At 36.8% G+C, this 18833-nt stretch overlaps 2 protein-coding genes across 2 annotated transcripts in view; one reads left to right on the top strand and one right to left on the bottom strand.

The window, feature by feature from the left end:
• The window catches only part of ISOC1 (isochorismatase domain containing 1), a 1173170-nt gene that overhangs the window by 453623 nt on the left and 700714 nt on the right, over nt 1-18833 (top strand). The gene's annotated exons all lie outside the window — the stretch shown is intronic.
• FBN2 (fibrillin 2) overlaps nt 1-18833 on the bottom strand; it is a 270516-nt gene that overhangs the window by 118960 nt on the left and 132723 nt on the right. The window contains exons 9-11 of the mRNA XM_050795748.1: nt 12361-12513; nt 11468-11701; nt 10351-10488 (exon numbers count right to left, since the gene is read on the bottom strand). Coding sequence (XP_050651705.1) covers nt 10351-10488; nt 11468-11701; nt 12361-12513 — 525 coding nt within the window. The remainder of the gene's footprint in view (nt 1-10350; nt 10489-11467; nt 11702-12360; nt 12514-18833) is intronic.

The raw sequence follows: 18833 nt of genomic DNA, 5'->3' as shown, positions 1-18833 counted from the left end.
CTTAAAGAAACATCAGGTGGTATCAGCTAAGCTAGGTAGGCTGCATATGGTTATATAGTGTACAACCATAGGGCATACCATTCATATAGATTCTTTGAATGATACCCTCTAGGTGTGTGCAGTCAAAATTTGAGCTAAGCCTAATTTAATAACTCTGACCTTGTAGCCCTGTACCTAGTTGAAAATGATTGTTTTTTTCCAAAACATCGTATTTGGCCCATATTTTCTTTTATAATCATAGTGTACTTAGACTTTTTGGCAAAATTATGATACTAACTCTCTCTATACCTGGCCTCTCATCTATATTGTTTAATGGAAGACCTGAACTCAAATCTGATATCTAGGGTTAAGCTAGTTAATGAAACATATGTATGTTAATATTATGAATAAATAAAATAACCTCAAAATGACTCAATTACCATCCTAAAACCACTCTTCAAAAGTTAATAAAACCCCCTTAATTACCAAATCAAACAGATTTTTTTTCCTCACTGCCTTTGATTTTTCTACTGCATTTAACACCTGACACTACTTTTCTCTTGAAAGTGTGCCCTTCCCTAACTTCAGGAATATAATTCTCTCTTTTGCTATCTCTCTAACACTGTGAGCTAGAACAAGGTGCGTCTGAGCTGAGCTAGACTAAGGGCCTTCAATGTGGCTGTTCCATAGGATTCCAGCTGTAGTATTCCTGTTATCTTTTCACTCGTCCTGTTGTTCAGCCTGGGACACAGTATTCATCCTCATGGCTCTAAGGGCCACCTGTGTGTTGTTGACTCCTAAATCTGTAACTCTACCCTGGACATTCCTCTTAGCATTAGAGCTCTATAATTAAATACCCAAGACACCTAAAACTCAGCATGTCCAAGAAAGACTCAATAACTATTTTCTCCCAATCTGCACCTTCCTATACATGTTAACACCACCACTCTATGTCCAGTTTTGCTCAGCCAGAAACTTGTGTATCACTGTAGTTTTCTACTCTTTGACTCCCCACAACTAATCTGTCATCAGATTCCACTGATTAACCTCCCAAGCACTTGTTGAATCCTTTCTTCTATAGTCCTACATCATTATTGTCATAATTTCTTGCCTAGACTTATATAAAAATTTACCAGCTGGCGTTATTGTTCCCATTTTTTCATTCCACAATCTTTGCACTAAGAAAATAGGGGACACTTCTGTTCCCAGCCAAGACAGATTTATTCTCCTTCCTCAAATACACAAACAAATGGACAAAGTATAAGAAATCATGATTTTCAAGAAACTTGACGTCAGGCAACAAAAAATATAGATTCCTAACAGATGGAAAACAAACACAGTGAATATCATGACTATTTCAGCTTATGGCTTTTAGGAGGGTTTTCAGACCATGGTGCAGACAGGGGGAACCCCAGCAGGATGCAGCAAGCCCCTAAGTGGGTGAGTCAGAGCTGAGAGTCCAGAAACAGACCCAATATATAGGAGCAACTGATTTTCAACAACGTGCAAAGGCAATTCAAGAGACAGAATGCAGTCTTTTCAACAAAGGGTGATGGTTATTAATATACTACAAAAAATAAACTTCATACAATATTAAAAAACTAATTCAAAATGGGTCATAGGCCTAAAGCTAGATAACTTCTAGAAGCAAACACTGAAGAAAACCCTTGTGACCTTAGATTTGGCAAAGATTTCCTAGACACAACATCAAAAGCATGATCCATAAAACAACAAATTTAATAAATAAAGCTTTGTCAGAGTTACAAATTTCAGCACTTCAAAAGATATGTTACAAGAAGAAAAGGCAAGCCACAGGCTAGGAGAAAACATGTGTAAATCATATATTTGATGAGGACTTATATCCAGAATAAACAAAGAACCCTCCAAACTCAATAAGAAAATAATTTTCAAATGGACCAAGATTTGAACTGACCCTTTACCAAAAAAGTGTCAGATCAAATAAACACATGAAAAGATGGTCAACATTTTTTTATGTGAATCATTAGAGAATGTAAATTAAAACCACAGTGAGAAACCCCTGCATACCTATTACAATGGCTAAAATGGAAAAATCTGACTATACGAAGAGCTGGCTTGGTTATGGAGTAACTGATACTCTCATACACTGCTGCTAGAAATGTAAAATAGTACATTTTGGCAGTTTTGTAAGTAATTAAATATATTCCTCTCACATAATCCAGCCACTCCACGCCTAGATATACACCAAAACTAAAATGCTTATACAAACACTTGTACATGAATGTTCATAAGAGCTTTATCTGTAATAGCTAGAAACTGGAAACAAAGTAAGTGCCCATCAACATGGGAATATATAAATAAACTGTGCTATGTCCATACAATATTATTCCACAAAAAAAGGAATAAATGACTTATTCCCATCATAACACAGATGAATCACAGAATAATTATGCTGAGTAAAAGAAATCAGACAAAAGGCATATATGTAACAGTATGATTTCATTTATATAAAATTCTACACAATGCAAACTAATGTACAGTGACTGATCAGAGATTGCCTGGGGACAGGATGGGGGCTGGGAATGGACGAAAGGAGGAGCAAGATGGAGAGATTATAATGGGCAAAAGTAAGCCTTATGAGGCTGATGGATATGTTCATTATCTGATCGTGGTCATGATTTTATTGGTATACACACATCAAAACTTATCAAGCTATATGCTTCAAATGTATACATATGGAGCATGTATTATTACATGGGTGATGAAATAATCTTTACATGAAAAATCTTTACATATGTATATATATGTCAATTAAACCACAATAAAGCTAGTTTAAAAATCTGCACAACACATCCATCATGATTAACCAAGAAAAAGATATAGCCTTGTCTTCTTGGGCTTACAGACTTTTAGGAGTCACGAAAACCTATGATATAAGGTATTGTTTGAGGAACTCTGTGGACGTTTTACAGCATATCTTTAAGAGCTTTATTGTCCTCCTTGTCTTTTAGAAATAAGTGCTTAGAATCCCTCTATTCTTCAACACAGGGTACATGGGCTGGAAAAACTTGAGAAAATATTCAAGTGGCACCTGGGGACCAAAAATCTACTTGGAAAAACCAAGGCTCTAGATGAAATTATAGTTGGATTTTTTGACATGGATCCAAAGTTGAGAGTATTAATCCCAGCTCTGACTAGCGTGTGCAAACATGGAGTACATCTTAGGATCAGGACCAACTTCTTTAAGACTTTGAACTAAGCAAGTCTAGCCAGTATACACAGCTTTAATTTTCAAAAATTTTAGAACTCCATATGAAATGGATTCTTTAGCTATCCCTCAATTGGCTCAGAACTCAGCCAGGGAGAAAGATATGTTTTATATATACACATATATATATTTTTTCTTTCCAACTTTTATTTTACATTCAGGGAGTACAAGTGCAGGTTTATTACATGGGAAAATTGCATGTCAACGGGTTTGTTGTGAAGATTATTTCATCACTCATGTAATAAGCCTAGTGCCTGATAAGTTTTTTGATCCTCACCCTCCCCCCACTTTCCACTCTCAAGTAGGCCCCAGTGTCTCTTGTTCCCTTGTGTTCACATGTACTGAATGTTCAGCTCCCACTTACAAATGAGAACATACGGTATTTGGTTTTCTGTTTCTGTGTTAATTCATTTAGAACAATGGCCTCCAACTCCATCCATGTTGCTGCAAAGGACATGGTCTCATTCTTTTTTTATGGCTACATAGTATTCCATGGTGTCTGTGTACCACATTTTCTTTATTCAGTCCACCATTGACGGGCATTTAGGCTGCTTCCATGTCTTTATATCGTGAATAGTGCTGTGATGAACGTATGTGTGCATGTGTCTTTATGGTAGAACATTTTATATTCCTTGGGTATATACCCAGTATTGCTGGGTCGAATGGTAGCTCTGTTTTAAATTCTTTGAGAAATCTCCAAACTGCTTTCCATAGTGGCTAAGCTAATTTACATTCCCACCAGCAGTAGATAAGCATTCCTTTCTTCACAACCTTACCAGCATCTACTTTTTAATAACAGCCATTTTGACTGGTATAATATGGTATCTTATTGTGGTTTTCATTTATATTTCTCTAATGAGAGGTGGTGCTGAGCATTTCATATGCTTTTTGTCTGCACATACGTCTTCTTTTGACAAGTGTCTGCTCATGTCCTTTACCCATTATTTAATGAGGTTTTTTTTGCTTGTTAAGTTACTTATAGATTCTGGGTATTAGAACACTGTTAGAGGCGTAGTTTGCAAATATTTTCTCCTACTCTGTAGTTTGTTTACTCTGATAGTTTCTTTTGATGTGCAGAAGCTCTTTTCTTTAATTGGGTCTCATTTGTCAATTTTTGTTTTTGCTGCAATTGCTTTTGGAGTCATTGTCATAAAATCTTTGCCAGAGCCTATGTCCAAAATGGCATTTCCTAGGTTTTCATCTAGAATTTTTATCATTTTAGGTTTTACATTTAAGTCTTTAACTGATCTTGAGTTAATTTTTGTATACGATGAAAAGAAGGGATTCAGTTTGAATCTTCTGCATATGCCTAGCCAGCTATTGCAGCACCATTTATTGAATAGGGAGTCCTTTCTTGGTTGCTTGTTTTTGTTGACTTTGTCAAAGATTAAATGGTTGTAGGTATGTGGCCTTATTTCTAGGTTCTCTAACCTGTTCTATTGATCTATATGTCTGTTTTTGTACCAGTAGTAGCATACTGTTTTGGTAGCTGTTGCCTTGTAGTATAGTTTAAAGTCAGGTAGTGTGATGCCTCTAGCTTTATTCTTTTTGCTTAGGATTGATTTGGCTATTCAGGCTGGTTTTTTTGTTTTGTTTTGTTCCATATGAATTTTAAAATAGGTTTTTCCTAATTCTGTGAAAAATGTTGATAGTTTGATAGGAATAGCTAGAATCTGTAAATTGCTTTGAGCACTATGGTCATTTTAACAATATCGATTCTTCCTATCCATGAGCATGGAATGTTTTTCCATTTGTTTGTGTTGTCTCTGATTTCTTTGTCTCTGAAAGAAATCCGAGATAAAATCTCTAATAAAATACACTTATTGATTTGCATATGCTGAACTCACCTTGCATCCTAGGGATAAAGCTTACTTGATTGTGACGAATTAGTTTTTTCATGTGCTGCTGGATTCTGTTTTCTAGCATTTTGTTGAGGACTTTTGCATCTATGTTCATCAAGGATATTGGCCTGAAGTTTTCTCCTTTTTTGTTGTATCTCTGCCAGGTTTTGGTATAAGAATAATTCAGCCTTCATAGAATGAGTTAGGAAAGAGTCCCTCCTCTTCAAGTTTTTGGAATAGTTTCAATAGGAATGATACCAGTTCTTCTTTATTCATCTGGTGGAATTTGTCTGTGAATCCTTCTGGTCCCGTGCTTTTTCTGGTTGGTAGGCTTTTCATTACAGATTCAATTTCAAAACTCATTATTTGTCTGTTCAGGGATTCAATTTCTTCCTGACTCAATCTTGGGAGATGTTATGCTTCCAGGAATTTATAATTTCTTTAAGTTTTCTAGTTTGTGTGTACAGAGGTATTTTTAAGATTTTCTAGTTTGTGTGCATAGAGGTGTCTCTGAGGATTTTGGTATTTCTTTGGGGTTGCTGGTAATGTCCCCTTTGTCATTTCAGATTGTGTTTATCTCCATCTTTTCTCTTTTATTCTTTATTAGTCTATATAGCAGTCTATCAATCTTATTTATTCTCTCAAAGACCCAACTTTAGGTTTTATTGATGCTTTGAATGTTTTTTCACATCTCAACTTCATTCGGTTTAGCTCTGAATTTGTTTATTTCTTTTCTTTTGTTAGCTCTGGGGTTGGTTTGCTCTAATTTTTCTAGTTCCTCCAGGTGTGAGGTTAAGTTGTTAATTTAAGATCTTTCTAACTTTTTGATGTGGGATTTTAGTGCTATAAACTTTACTCTTAACACTGCTTTAGCTGTGTCCTAGAGAGTCTGTTATGTTGTATCTTTGCTTTTATTAGTTATTAAACATCTTATTATGCTGTGGTCTGAGAGTTTGGTTGGTATAATTTCACTTTTCTTTAATGTATTGAGTGTGTGGTTAATCTAGAGTATGTGCTGTATTACAGATGAGAAGAATGTATATTTTGTTGTTGTTGGGTGGACTGTTCTGTAGATATCTGTTAAGTCCATTCGGCCAAGTGTCGAGTTTAAGTCTTGAATATCTTTGTTAGTTTCCTGCCTTAATGATCTGTCTAATACTGTCAGTGGGGTGTTAAAGCCTCCCGCTCTTATTGTGTTGTTATCTACATCTCTTTGTAGGTCTCTAAAAACTTGTTTTATGAATCTGGATGCTCCAGTGTTGGCTGCATGTATGTTTAGGATAGGGGAATCTTTTGTTGCATTGAACCTTTATTATTATGTAATGGCCCTCTTTGTCTTTTTTTGATCATTGTTGGTTTCAAGTCTGTTTTGTCTTAAATTAGAATAGCAAAACTCCCACTGTTTTTGTTTTCCATTTGCTTGGTAGCTTTTTCTCCATCCATTTACTTTGAGTCTATGGATGTCACTGCTTGAGATGGGTCTCTTGAAGACAGCGTATAGTTGAATCTTGTTTCTTTATCTATCTTGCTGCTCTGTGCCTTTTCAGTGGGGCATTTAGCCTGCTCATTTCCAATGATAATATTGGTATATGCTGATTTGATCCTGTCATTGCGTTTTGCAGGTTGTTATGCAGATTTGATCATGTAGTTGCTTTACAGTGTCAATGGTCTATGTACTTAAGTCTGTTTTTCTGGTGGCTGATAACAGTCTTTCATTTCTATGTTTAACACTTCCTCAAGGACCTCTTGATAAGGCAGGTCTGGTGGCAAACTCCTTCAACATTTGCTTGTCTGAACAATATTTTATTTTCCCTTCACGTATGAAGCTTGTTTGGCTGAATATGAAATTCTTGGTTGGGATTTCTTTTCTTTAAGAATGCTGAATATAGGCACCAAACTCTTCTGGCTTGTAGGGTTCCTGTTGAAAGGTCCACTGTTATCCCGATGGGGTTCCTTTTGTAGGTGACCTGCTTCTTTTCTTTAGTTGCCTTTAAAAATTTTTTATTTCTTGTTGACCTTGGAGAATCTGATGATTGTATGACTTGAAGTTTGTCATCTTGTATAGTATTTCACAGGGGTACTCCAGGCTTCCTGAATTTGAATGTTGACTTCTCTAGCAAGGTTGGAGAATTTTTCGTGGGCAGTATCCTCAAATATGTTTTCCAAGTTGCTTGCTCTTTCTCCTCTGTTTCAGGGATACCAATGAGTTGTAAGTTTGGTTTCTTTACATAATCTCATATTTCTCAGGGGTTTTGTTCAATCTTTCTAATTATTTTTTCTTTATTTTCATCTGACTGAGTTGATTAAAGAACAGTCTTTGAGCTCTGAGATTCTTTCCTCAGCCTGGTCTATTTTGCTGTTAATATTTCTGATTGTATTATGAAATTCTTGTAGTGAGTTTTTCAGCTCTATCAGATGAGTCTGCTTCTTTCTTAAGAACATGCCAGTGGTCATGGGGTGATGAGGACTATGTGCACGTGTGTCAGCAAAGCAGTGGGGGAAGGCTGTGGACAAGTGCATGCCAACAAAGTTGTGGGGAGAGGCTGCAGGTGGTAGAATGTTGGCAGAGGCCCATCTGCTGAAGTTCTCCAGTGGTTAGGCAGGGTTTGCTGGCAAAGGAGCTATGGAGGTGACCCCTGGGAAGAGCCCCAGATGGGCATCTAAGGCTGTGCTCCAAGTGGACACAGCCATGCAGGGACACTGGGAGACTGGCAGATGGGGGACACTCAGATCAGACTGGCCCTGTCCCATGGGCAAGACTGCTCTGCTCTGTCCAGGTCCAATAGCCAACCAAGGCCAAAGCCCCATAAAGGAGGATGGCAAGCCTTGGGGTATGGGCATCATAGCCACTCTGGTGCCAATCCTCCGGGCTCTGCACAGGCTGGAATCCTGTCCCTGCCACCTATCCAATCAGCTCTCCCTATCAGCTCAAATATCCATGGAGGTTGTGGGATCTCCTGCATGTAAGATTCCAGAGACCCCTGCTAAGAGTGGGCCACTCCTCACCTATTTAACTCACTCCTTCCCCAGGATCTGCTCGGGGTCAGGAAGAGTCCCGGTGCTTGGCATCCCCGTGAAGGCTTCCTAGTTTCCTCCTACTTCAGTCCCAGTCTGTGTACTCCTTCCATACACTCTTAATGCCTTCCTTCTGAAGATCCTCTCAGAGTATGCCAGTCTTCTTAATGGTCTGATCTGTCAGTAGGAAATGCTCTTCCTGGCTATGTCTACTCAGCCATCTTGGCCCTTCTCTATTGAGTTGTTTTTTTTTTTTTTTTTTTTTTTTTTTAACTCCATGGGGAAATTCCTTATCCTTCACAGACACTAAGGTAATCCCTAACTACTGCAGATCCTGCTGCTAGATTGGATGCTCCTGATGGTCTCTTTTTTCACCACATTGCTAGCATACAGATCATGGTTACTGAGCACAAATCAATTTAAATGGCATTTAAGGAATCAGAACTTCCAAGCCCACCAATACCAACTCTCTCACTGCTAAACTTTTTGTATATGACCTACAAGAAAGTTGGGGACTCCTTATAGCAGCTGTTCTCAAGGTGTGGCCTCTGGGAGACCATTGAGATCCTTTCAGAGTGAGTTTGATTCAAAACTATTTTCACAATCATATTAAGATGCTATTTACTTTTTTTTTTTTTTTTTAATCATGTTAACACTTGCTCCGATGGCACAAGAGTAATGATGGTTGCTTAGCGCAGATTAAGGCAATGGCACCAAACTGTCCTAGCAGTCAACGCCATGAACTCACAGGGTATTTGAAAAAGCCATTTTCACTGAAGAATATAATTGGTGAAGCCATAAAATTAATAATAATCTTGGCCCTTGAATATACATTTTTAAAATATTTCTGTGACAAAATGTGCATTATACATTGTTGCTGACTGAAGCACCATGAGTGCACGTCTCAAGGAAAAGTTTCTGTGTAGTTGTGTGAGTTGTGCACTCCATTAGCAGCTTTTTCTGCAGAATACTATTTTTACTTGAAGAATGACTGACAAATTATAGCTATTCAGGGTTATTAATCTGGCAGACATTTTTTTGAAAATAATGCAGTGAGCCTGTCACTTTAAGAAAAGCCACAGACTGTATATTTGATGCTAATGTTAAAAATCCAAGCTTAAAAATAACATAATTCAGAAAGATTATTCAACACTGTATGCTTGATAGTTTCCCAGCAATTTGAAGGCATTTGTATGAGTCTGATGGTGATATTTTCAAATATGATTTTTTGATCATACATAGTAAAATATGTCAACTTTGGAAAGATGTGCATAATACGGTACATCAACATATTTCAAATGACTAATACATGTTACAAAATCCATTCAAAGCTTTAGACAAACCAATGGACTTTATGTAACAGAGTACAAAAAGTGTACTAATATGGTTTCAGATTCTACATGGTTAACTAAACTTTAAGAATTACTCCTTATAAATTTTAGTGCAATATCAAAGAATAATCACAATTATCTGAAAAGTCTATGTGATATTCCTCTTCTTTTCCATCTATGTATCTGTTTGAGGATAGATTTTCATTCCTCAACAAAACAAAACAAAACATCACCACAACTTAAATACAGAAGCAGCTATGAGAATCCAACTGGCTTCTATTAAGGCAGACATCAAAAAGGTTTGCAAAAATGTAAAACAACGACACTTGTTTCCGCACATTTTGTTTTCAAAACTGTAGTTTTTCACAAAAGTATTACTTATATTAACATGCAATGGATTCATTGTTGTTATTTTTGAGTAAGTCAATAAATGTCTTAATATTTTCATCTTTAATTTCTAATTAGGTTATTATCAAAGTAGAGATAATCAATGATTTTAAGAGTTTAAATGGGTCTGAGATCAACGTATTTGAAAACTACTGCCCTGACGTATCAGATTTTAGTCCATTGGTGTCTTGTCATCTTTTAAAAATGGATTCATGCTCAATGAATTGTTTTCAAAATATATTCATTGTTATATAGATTTCTTTTTATTTTTAGTTTATATTAAGAGTAAGCAATTCTAAAGCAGAAGGAAAGGGAGAGTCAGAGACAGAAATCACAATATTTAGGACTTAAAAGGGTAGGAAATTCTTGAACTGATCTAGCTCAGCGTAGGTTAAAGGGGCACACTGAATAGCATACACACAGAAGAGACAGTTTGGAAATTAGCTTTATTTCAAGACACTTAAAAAAATCATATTCACTCCAATTTGATCCTGTAATCTAATAGCTACTAAAAAAACTAAGAAGGATTATTAAAGAATCACAAACTTACCTATACAATCTCCATTTGCATCCTGCTTATAACCCATGTTGCATTCACATCGGTAGCTTGAGACAGTAGGTATACAGCGTCCATTTAAACAAAGGTTAGCATGATGCTTACAGATATCTATTGTCTGGTTCAAAATTGCTATGGAAAATTAAAGCACAATTATATTTAATCATTACAACATGCATTACTTTTCTGAATTGATTTTTAAAGGACATTTAATAGTAAATTAATTATGTGTATATCATAAGCTCATGTTATATTTTATTAAAACTTTAATGTGAAGAATCTAAAAAATATTACTGAGACACATGCTTGCAACTTGTATTTGTTAAGTGACAGATCTGAAAATACTGCCCATAAGGATGTCTTTTTAAAATTACAGGTATGTTCTACCATACACTTGAGTGCTTTCCATTTCTCCTTTGTAACTCTGCTGAATATTCAGACATAGCAAATTGGCAATATGCCAAAAAGAATAAACATAACACTGTAGGACATCCTTAAATATTATTAGCAAGAGGGTGCTTTTAAAAAGAATGAAGTTAAATGTCAAGTACACAAATGCCAACTCTGGTCTGAAGCCCATGGTTTTCAATTTCTTAAGCAATTTCACAAAAAAGGGTGAGGAAAGGAAAGATATGTACATTACAATATTTGGATCGGCACAGAGCAAGACATTCAGTTTATCTCAGTTGAGAAATGGTTCTGGAAAATAAGTCAAGGAGTGAATGAACAGGGCAGTTTTAAATAGCCAAATGAAATTCACTGGAACCAAAAACATGCTTTTTGGTGGTGTCAACTGGACTGGAGTATTACTGGGCTCTCATATGTATTTTCAAAGACATGGGTCACACATTCGTTTCTCTAATTTAACAAAGTTTACAGAACAGAAAAGTAACATTTTCCTATTACATTTTCCCAAATTTAGTATTACTACGTATCAGACCCTGAAATAGGTTTCCCTCTGTCTCTCTCTCTCTCTCTCACACACACAAACACATACACACACGTGCAAGTATGTCCACACAACCCTTCTGAAAGATTAAAATTATGTTAGATATTATAATATCACTTGAGGCAGCAAACTAAAGAGTCCACAGGAAAACTGACCACTTACTTAGTCCAGTGATGATAGGTCCCTGTCCCCCGGCCCCCACGCCGGCTCCCCCAACGCCAGGAGAAAAGCCATTGCCTCCAGGGATGGGGATGAAGCCTGTCCCTCCTGGGCCATAGCCATTGCCATTGCCACTTGGGGCAAAGCCATTTCCCCCAGTGCCTCCAGGTCTGGAACCAGCACTCCCTGGAATCCCTCCCATTGGAAGGCCATCCATGCAAAGTCTGCGATATTCCTCTAGAAGAAAAGAAACTTGACGTTAAGCACAGGTGAATGTCTTTCTGCATAACAAAAGCAAAGATATTTGAGCTCTGGGTGAAAGATCAGGAGGTTTAAAAACTGAATTGAAATACTAACATTCAAAATAATTTAAAAAACAACACTTGGACAAAAATAAGTCAAACAGCTTCCAGGTATTTGTCTGATGTTACTACATTAGGTATTATCAAAACTGATCATAAATAACAATGCTATCTCATTCCCCACAAAAACACTCAAGTCATATTGAAAACACACAAAGGAAGACAAATATGACTTGACTTCAAGGAAAAGAGCAAAATATATACATATATATTTTTGAGACAGGGTCTCACTCTGTCACATAGGCTGGAGTGCAGTGACATGACCATGGATGGCTGTAGCCTCAACTGCCCAAGCTCATGTGATTCTCCCACCTAAGCCCTGCAAGTATCTGGGATTACAGGCATGCACCACCATGCCCGGCTAATTTTTGTATGTTTTGTAGAGATGAGATTTTGCCATGTTGCCCAGGCTGGTCTTGAACTTCTGGACTCAAGCGATCCACCTGCCTTGGCCTCCCAGAGCGCAAAATACATTACTGTTACTAATTTTCCTAACAGTGTCTGTGCCGAGGAGACTGACAGCCAGCCACATACCAGAACCTCTGACAGGACAGGCTTCAGGAATGGTTCCAATGCCCCAGCAGCGGCCAGGCTCACAGCAGCACTGCATTTTCGTCATTCTCCCTGGGAGCTCTTGTGCACAGCGACCATTCACCAGGCCCGAGAAACACATGCCTGTTCTCTGATCTGTGCATGTAAAAATAAAACAGAAGACATGGCAGAATTACCTCAGGTTCTTACAACAATCACTGCACATGAGATGAATGTAGGTGAAGTGACTCATACTACTTAATCTCTATTATCTATTCCTTTCTTCACTCTCTTAATTTCTGTCCATTTATTCCTTCCTTTGCTCATTTGGCCAGCAAACATTGATTGAGCCAGGGACAGAACAAGGAAAGAGGTGGAGCAGATGGGAGGACAGACCACAATAAGAGCTAAAGTCGGGCAATTCTGAAGCTTGAAGGAAAGCAACCACCCAGTCCCAATCCTCAGCCTGGAGATGCGCACTGTCTTATGTCACTGTGATATTGTGGTTGTCTGTAATGCAGCAATATCTGACTGATGATTTTATACAAGTTGATCAGAAGCAACATGAAACAGTGACATTTGAGAAGGCAGCTGACTAAAATGAGGGCATGAGCCATAGAAGTATCTGAGGAAAGAGCAGCTTCTGAGGAAGAAGAGAATGTGCTTCATGTGTGTGAAGAACGATGGGCCACTAAGACTAGGGAACAGCATGCGGAAAGGAAAGTGCAAGAGCATGAGCTCAGAGAGACAGCAGAGGCTAGCACGGATGGTCCTATAGGCCATTAGGAAAGGACCTTGGGATTTCATTTGGATTTTGAGTGGAGGGTTTGGAGATTTCCTGGATGGTTACAATGAGAGAAGACAATGGTTTACATTTTCAAGAAGATCTCTTTGGCTGCTATGAGAACTGACTGTAGTGAGAGCACAGAGAACAGCAAGGAGGACACTAAAGACATTCAGGTGAGAGACGATGGTGGCTTTGATGAGGGTGGCAGCAGTGGAGATGATGAGGCTGAGCAGAGGGCAGACATGTTTTGAAGGTACAGCCAATAGGAACTTGCTTGGGTGTGGGGTACAGAAGAAAGAGAGTCTTAGTCATTTCCTAAGTTTTTGACTTATACAGCTGAAATGGGGATGGCGAGGGAAGAAACAGGATTAGAGAACACAAGACAAGGCTCCTCTTTAAAACATGTTACATTTGGAATGTTAAATAAATGAGCCTGGAATGAAGAAGCATAGTCACGCTGAACATACATATCTGTGAATTGTCAGTGTATATATGTCATTCTAAGCCAGAGCTGGATGAGACAGTTTCAAGAACTAGGGAAAACTGATTGTGCCAAACTAGGTATTGAGAGGCAAAATAAGGTGACCATTCAGAGGTACGCACAGTTTGGCAGGGCTACTATGGTAAAGAGTCTGTGCATTATCCAGTAGGATTTGATGTAAGGAAGTGACATGATCAAATACGACTATAATAATGTCACTCTGACAGCAGGATACACAATGGATCAAAATGATCAGATAAAGCCTAGAAGACAGGTTTGATGATTGCAAAAGACTGCATAAAATGCAAAGTTGCATAGGGATAAATTATCAATATCATCTGTAAACTCTACAGGTTTTAACTGAAACTGCCTTTACAGTAACCAATGGAAAAACATGTGAGCTTAATTAACAACATATTATTCAACCCTATCAAGATGCTTTCAAAGTTGTTTTGTCTATGGTCACAAGAAGAAAGATGTACCACAGCAATCAGGATCTGCATATCAATAATGAAGATGAAACTGTTAATTGCTTATAATTCCATTAACAGGTAAAGTTAAAATTTTTAGCACTGGATACAGAGTTTAAAGTAAGCACATTATGTCCTCTAGTGGCCCATATATAGCATGCCTCAGGTCGCTTTTAAACTATCATAAAATAATTGAATTACCTTTAATATACTCTGTATAAGAATGGAACAGTTCCTTCTATTTCTCCCCCAAAGTCCCAGTATGACCCAAAACCGAGCATTAAATGTGATGTATGCACACATACTTAAAGGCACTGCAGAAATTTCAAAAACTTGAGTTGGATTTGGACAGGCTGTCATTAGGAATAATTTCACAGCTAAGTTTCTATTCCTAAGAATAATCAAAGGAAACAGTTTTTGGAATATTCATTTTATGAACCCAAAGTATCATACACTACCCCCTCAAGACCAGGATGTAAATTAAGATAAGAAAGTTCCAAACTCTTAACAACAACCACTAACATTATAAAACACAATCAGTCCTACAAGTTAGGATGAATATATTTATCTCTTCAAGGCTTCTACAAGAAGGAGGTTGTAATATAGAATTTGAAAACAAAACAAAACAAAACCCTAGCCTTGAGTCAAGAGTCCTAGTTTTACATTCAAATATTATTAATTGTTTGATTTTCAACCATATTTAACTCTTCTTCTGTACAGAACATGGTTGGTGGGAGAATGAAATAAAACAACATATGCTGTGTTTCTTGCGGCTTTCGTGGTGAATTAGCTACTCTGAATGTTCCTCTCAATTAAAATATCCTGGATAAAATGTGAAAAAATACTGAAAAATACATCATCCAGCTCGCATGGAATGAAGGATAAAACAGAGTCCCCAAATGAGGTGAAATGAGAATCTTAGGAGGTATCTGAACAACTAATTGCACCTTTAGGCTACTTTTAAACTCTGGAGACGGTGATTTTCAACTCTGATAGTTTCACAGGGCCCAGGGCATAAGATATAAAAAGCCCAGATTCCACTCTCCCCAATACATAACAGAAAACTCCCTCGTAAGGTAGGGTTCCAAAGAGCCATATCCTTAGTTTCAGGATATAGTATATGGATAAGGTAATGGAGGCAACTAAGAAACTTGCTTGTCTCTACTTTGATGCTGTGTGGAGGAAAAAGAAAGATCTCTCCTAAGAATCAGTAACCACAAGGTCTTCCTCACATCAATAGCTTTGATGGCTCAATTCATAGTAGGTTTTTTGGTCTGAAGAACTTCAAAGGAAGAATATAACGTAAAGAGGTTCTCAGGTAGAGATACTCCAAGCAACTCACAAAAGCCAACACAATTAGAGGACTTAATATTAATGAAAAGTCTCAAAAAATTCTCATAAAGTTCCAAGAAAAAAAGAGCTGCTAACAGGAAAATACACTATAACACACTAAGAAACAAAAACTAGTTAAGTAACCAGCATAGTTTTGATATTGAAATGGTCAGACCAATTCTGTCAATTATTATTTTAAATTATTAATAATTAAATATTAATTAATAACAATTATATTTAATAGGTTTAAAGCAATTCAAGTCCAAAGATATGAACAAGAGGAAAAGGTCCATAAACAATGAATAGGAACAGACTTAGAAGAGCTCAAACTTCTATAAATGAAATGAAGTATCTGATGAATATATTACACAAGTGTATTGCACATGGATAAAGAGAGAATTACTAAGTTGGCAGATACAAACGAATATATTATTTTCAATTAGCATATAGAGACAAAGAATTTGAAATATTAAAAAGAGGTCAAGAAATATGAAGGTGAGAATGAAAAGCTAATTAGATGTACACCTGTGTACATCTCATATGCTTTGTCTGTATCCCCACCCAAATCTCATCTTGAATTCCCACATGTTGTGAGAGGGACCTGGTGGGCGGTAATTGAATGATGGGGGCAGGTCTTTCCTGTGCTGTTCTTGTGATAGTGAATAAGTCTCAAGAGATCTGATGGTTTTAAAAACGGGAGTTTCCCTGCACAAGCTCTTCTCTTGTCCGCCACCACGTGAGTCATGCCTTTCACCCTGCATCATGATTGTGAGGCCTCCCCAGCCAAGTGGGACTGTAAGTCCAATAAACCTCTTTCTTCTGTAAATTGCCCAGTCTCAGGTATGTCTTTATCAGCAGCATGAAAACAGACTAATACAACATCTAATAAGAGTACTAGGAAGAGTAATAAGCAGAATGGGAAAGAAGCAGTATTTAATGGATACTTAGAACTTTCTAGCAATGTTGTAAAACCTCAGATTTAAGAAGTCCAATACATTCAAAGTAGGATAAATAGAGATCCACAATTAGACATACCACTGTGAAACGGCAGAACTAAAAAAGTAAAGATCTTAAAAATAGGTGGAAAAACAAGACAGATCACCTGCTAAGAAATGGCTGACTTCTTAACAGCACCAATGGATGCCAGAACACAATGAAATAATATCTTAGTATACTCTGATAAAATAACTGTCAACTGAAAATTCTGTACTGTGATAAATCATGTTTTCAGGGGGCAAATTACGGTCATTTTCAAGAAAACAAAACCAGAGTTTTCTACCAAGAGTTTTTTGATAAAGAAAATGTTGAAAGAGGTACTTCAGGCAAAAGAAAAAAGATCCCAACGGAAGGTTTGAGATATAGGAAGAAATGATGAGCAAAAAATATTAAAATTTTTAATATTTTGTATGGGTAAATATAAGTAAGTACTAACATATTAAACAATAATGATTAAGTTGTCACATATAGGGAATGGCAATATACTAGATTTTTAAAAGTTGTGAGGGGAAGATCAAAGTTTAATCACTTAAATATTCTTTTATTATTTATATATAGGTAAACATATAGGTTAATTTTAGACTTTAAATATGCATCTTAAAACAGCTAGGATAGCCACTGAAGCCACAGAAATAAAGTATATAACTTCTTAACAAATAGGAGAAAGAGAATCGAGTTCACGGCAGCAGGTCGGGGGATCCTGAATAAATCTAAAAGAAACCAAGAAAGGAGAAAATATACAAAAAAAGCAAGATAAATAGGAAGCACAATGACTATGGTAAAAATAAAAACAAATATATCAGTACTATAATAAATACACATGGATTTAAATCTCAGTTGAAAAGACAAAGATTTACAGACTGTAAAAATAAAACAACAAATAGATACAGACTGTTTAAAAGAAATGCATTAAAAACATAAGGAAGAGGAAAGATTGAGAGGAAAAATACATAGTAGGTATATACTTACCGCTTTTGATACCACTCACAAAATGTGATACAAAATAAACCCAAAGAAAATAGTTAGAAATAGACCAAGAATAAAGAAAAAATTAGAGTCAATACATAATTTTAAAATGGTTCAATTCACAAGGAAAATATGACAGATACTTTTAAACATTTATCACCTATAGCATAGCATCAAGCTATGTAAAATAAAAATTTACAAGACTACATGGAGAAACTGAGAAATCTACCTCCATAGTGGAAAATTTACATGACTTTTTCGGTAATAGATATAGTAGACAAAATTCTGTAGGTACAAAGAAAAATTGAATAGTACAATTAAGTTTGATCTAATGGATATATCTACAATCTAGCATCCATCAGTTGGAGAATACCCATCTTTTTCGAGTCCATAGGGAGGATTTATAAAAATAAATCATTTGCTAAACCATGAAGCAAATACTGTACCAGAATATTTCCAAGAATTGGTATCAACTGTTAATATTCTTGGACCACAATGTATGAAATGAAGTTGGAAATCAATAACAAAATAAACAAGAAAACATCCTATAGTTCTAAACAACTCATGGACCAAATACAGTATCACATTGAAAATAAGGTAATATGTATAAAAATGTTGATACGGTTTGGTTGTGTCCCCACCCAAATCTCAACTTGAATTGTATCTCCCAGAATTCCCACATGTTGTGGGAGGGACCCAGAGGGAGGTAACTGAATAATGGGGGCTGGTCTTTCTCATGCTATTCTCATGATAGTGACTCAGTCTCACAAGATCTGGTGGGTTTATCAGGGGTTTCTGCTTTTGCTTCTTCCTCATTTTCTCTTGCCGCTGCCATGTAAGAAGTGCCTTTTGCCTCCTGCCCTGATTCTGAGGCCTTCCCAGCCATGTGGAACTGTAAGTCCAATTAAACCTCTTTTTCTTCCCAGTCTCTGGTATGGCTTTCTCAGCAGCAAGATAACAGACTAATACAAATGTCAAGCACAATGTTGCAAGTACTTATCAGGAATCCATTCTATACCAGTCCCAAGACTTTGTGAGTATGCAATGATCTTGAGAGGGGTTCACAAATGCATATTTACATTGAACACTGCAACGTGAGTAATACTTTGCAGTTTATTGGCACCACCATGATTCACATTTACGAATATGCCACTGTGGCTAATAAAATCCAAATTCATTTACAATTATTACTAAATACCGAAGAACATTTTCATTATGTATGCTCTCACAAATATTAAATTATCATAATGTGGGGATCTGAAGTACATTTTTTATGTTAAAGAGAGGTCTTTAAATAAAAAAAATTCATAACTGGCTGGGCACAGTGGCTCACACCTGTAATCCCAGCACTTTGGGAGACCGAGGCAGGCGGATAACGAGGTCAGGAGATAGAGACCATCCTGGCTAACATGGTGAAACTCTGTCACTATTGAAATACAAAAAA

Source organism: Macaca thibetana, chromosome 6 (genome assembly GCF_024542745.1).
Source record: "Macaca thibetana thibetana isolate TM-01 chromosome 6, ASM2454274v1, whole genome shotgun sequence".
Lineage (NCBI taxonomy): Eukaryota > Metazoa > Chordata > Mammalia > Primates > Cercopithecidae > Macaca > Macaca thibetana.
Note: the sequence above shows the minus strand (reverse complement) of the source record. Positions and strands in the feature narration are given on the sequence as shown.